This window comes from Trypanosoma grayi (genome assembly GCF_000691245.1).
Source record: "Trypanosoma grayi strain ANR4 Tgr_2127_V1, whole genome shotgun sequence".
In the NCBI taxonomy this organism is placed as follows: Eukaryota; Euglenozoa; class Kinetoplastea; order Trypanosomatida; family Trypanosomatidae; genus Trypanosoma; species Trypanosoma grayi.
The window spans coordinates 1-1288 of record NW_008827745.1 but is presented as its reverse complement, the minus strand read 5'-3'; the positions used below and the strand labels follow the sequence as shown (position 1 = coordinate 1288).

General features: G+C 58.5%; 1 protein-coding gene across 1 annotated transcript; it reads right to left on the bottom strand.

Moving 5' to 3' along the window:
• Window positions 1–5: 5 nt before the first annotated feature.
• On the bottom strand, window positions 6–1196 carry DQ04_21271000 (hypothetical protein; the record flags this gene model as incomplete). Its single annotated transcript, XM_009317995.1, has 1 exon — window positions 6–1196. One exon carries the CDS (start codon window positions 1194–1196, stop codon window positions 6–8), a length of 1191 nt encoding a protein of 396 aa, XP_009316270.1.
• Window positions 1197–1288: the final 92 nt, after the last annotated feature.

Here is a 1288-nt window from a genome sequence, read left to right as displayed (position 1 = left end):
CGGCCTCAGCCACCCCCGCCAACCTCGGGCACGCCGGCCCTCCCCATGAGGTAGCGCACGGCCTCCGCTATTGGAACACGGCGCCGCGGCCCTTCTGTGGCGTCCGGCGCCGAATGCCCCCCATCCTCCTTTTGCTCTGCGAGGCGCCGTCGCCCCTCCTCCTGCCGCGCCCGCCGAAGCTCGCCGCGCATAGCCTCCCTCGCCTCTTCAAGCTCAGACTGGCTAATTTTCTCGCGGGCAGCCTGCAAAGCTGACCGCGCCCCCTCCAGAACCCGGAGGGCGCACTTTATTTTGCCCTCATTAGCCGCAACCTCGGGGAATACGAGAAACGCCTCCCCTGAGTCCTCCAAAAGCTCGCCACCCGCACAGTCAACAAGGAGCTCCAATCCCCCACGCTGCTGCAGGACAGCCCTGTAAACGGCTCGGTTGCTTATTCGCAATTTGCGGTACTTCGCCTCGCCGGGGTGATTTAGCAAGTTCGCCAAAACACCGTGTAATCGTTCCAAATTTGACGCGGAAGTAGAAAGGCCATCACCCGCGTCGTCCGAACAAAACTCCTGCGCAATGTAGGAGGGCAACTCGCCAACGGCCTTTGCCCTTTCACATCGTTCGCGACGCACCTCCAGGATAAGACCCTCACGGAGCCGTATGTTGTCCCGGGTCTGGGCCTGGGCATCTTGGTCGCGGCAACGTAGGAAACGGATTGCGCCCAGAGCCTCTTCGATCAGCTTCCGCGAAGGCCCCTCCGGAAGCCGCATCCATTCATCACCTCCGTTGTTGCCTGTTTCGACCTCAAAACCGACAGAGTTTAAAAACTCCATGGCGCCGGGTACGCTGAAGAGCTGCGACTGTAGAACCGGATTGCTGAGACGTAGTTGTCTGTACTTTGGCTCGGATGGGAATTGCTGGAGGTTTCTCAGGATCGTTTCAAGGACACTGTACACCTTCTCACGCTTAGATTGCCCTGCAAAATCATCGCTGAACGCGCTTACATTGACATGTAAAAAGGGCGCGTCGTCCCCCACCTCCTCCCTAGAATCCCTTGTCCGATCCGTCGTCGACGTCGTTGTTGTTGGCGCCGTCGGTGCGTAGGATTTGATTGCTGCCTCCTTAGCAGCCTTGAACTCACCCTCCGAGAGAATACCCCTTTCGAAGAGCCCCGCGAGCTTCAGGAGCTCCTCCGAGAGAGATGACATGCTAGAGGGAACGAACACCCCCTTCCCACCTTCTTCAAAAGCAAGGGAAACAGGCACTTCACATACCAAGAAAGACGCGTACAACCAAAAAA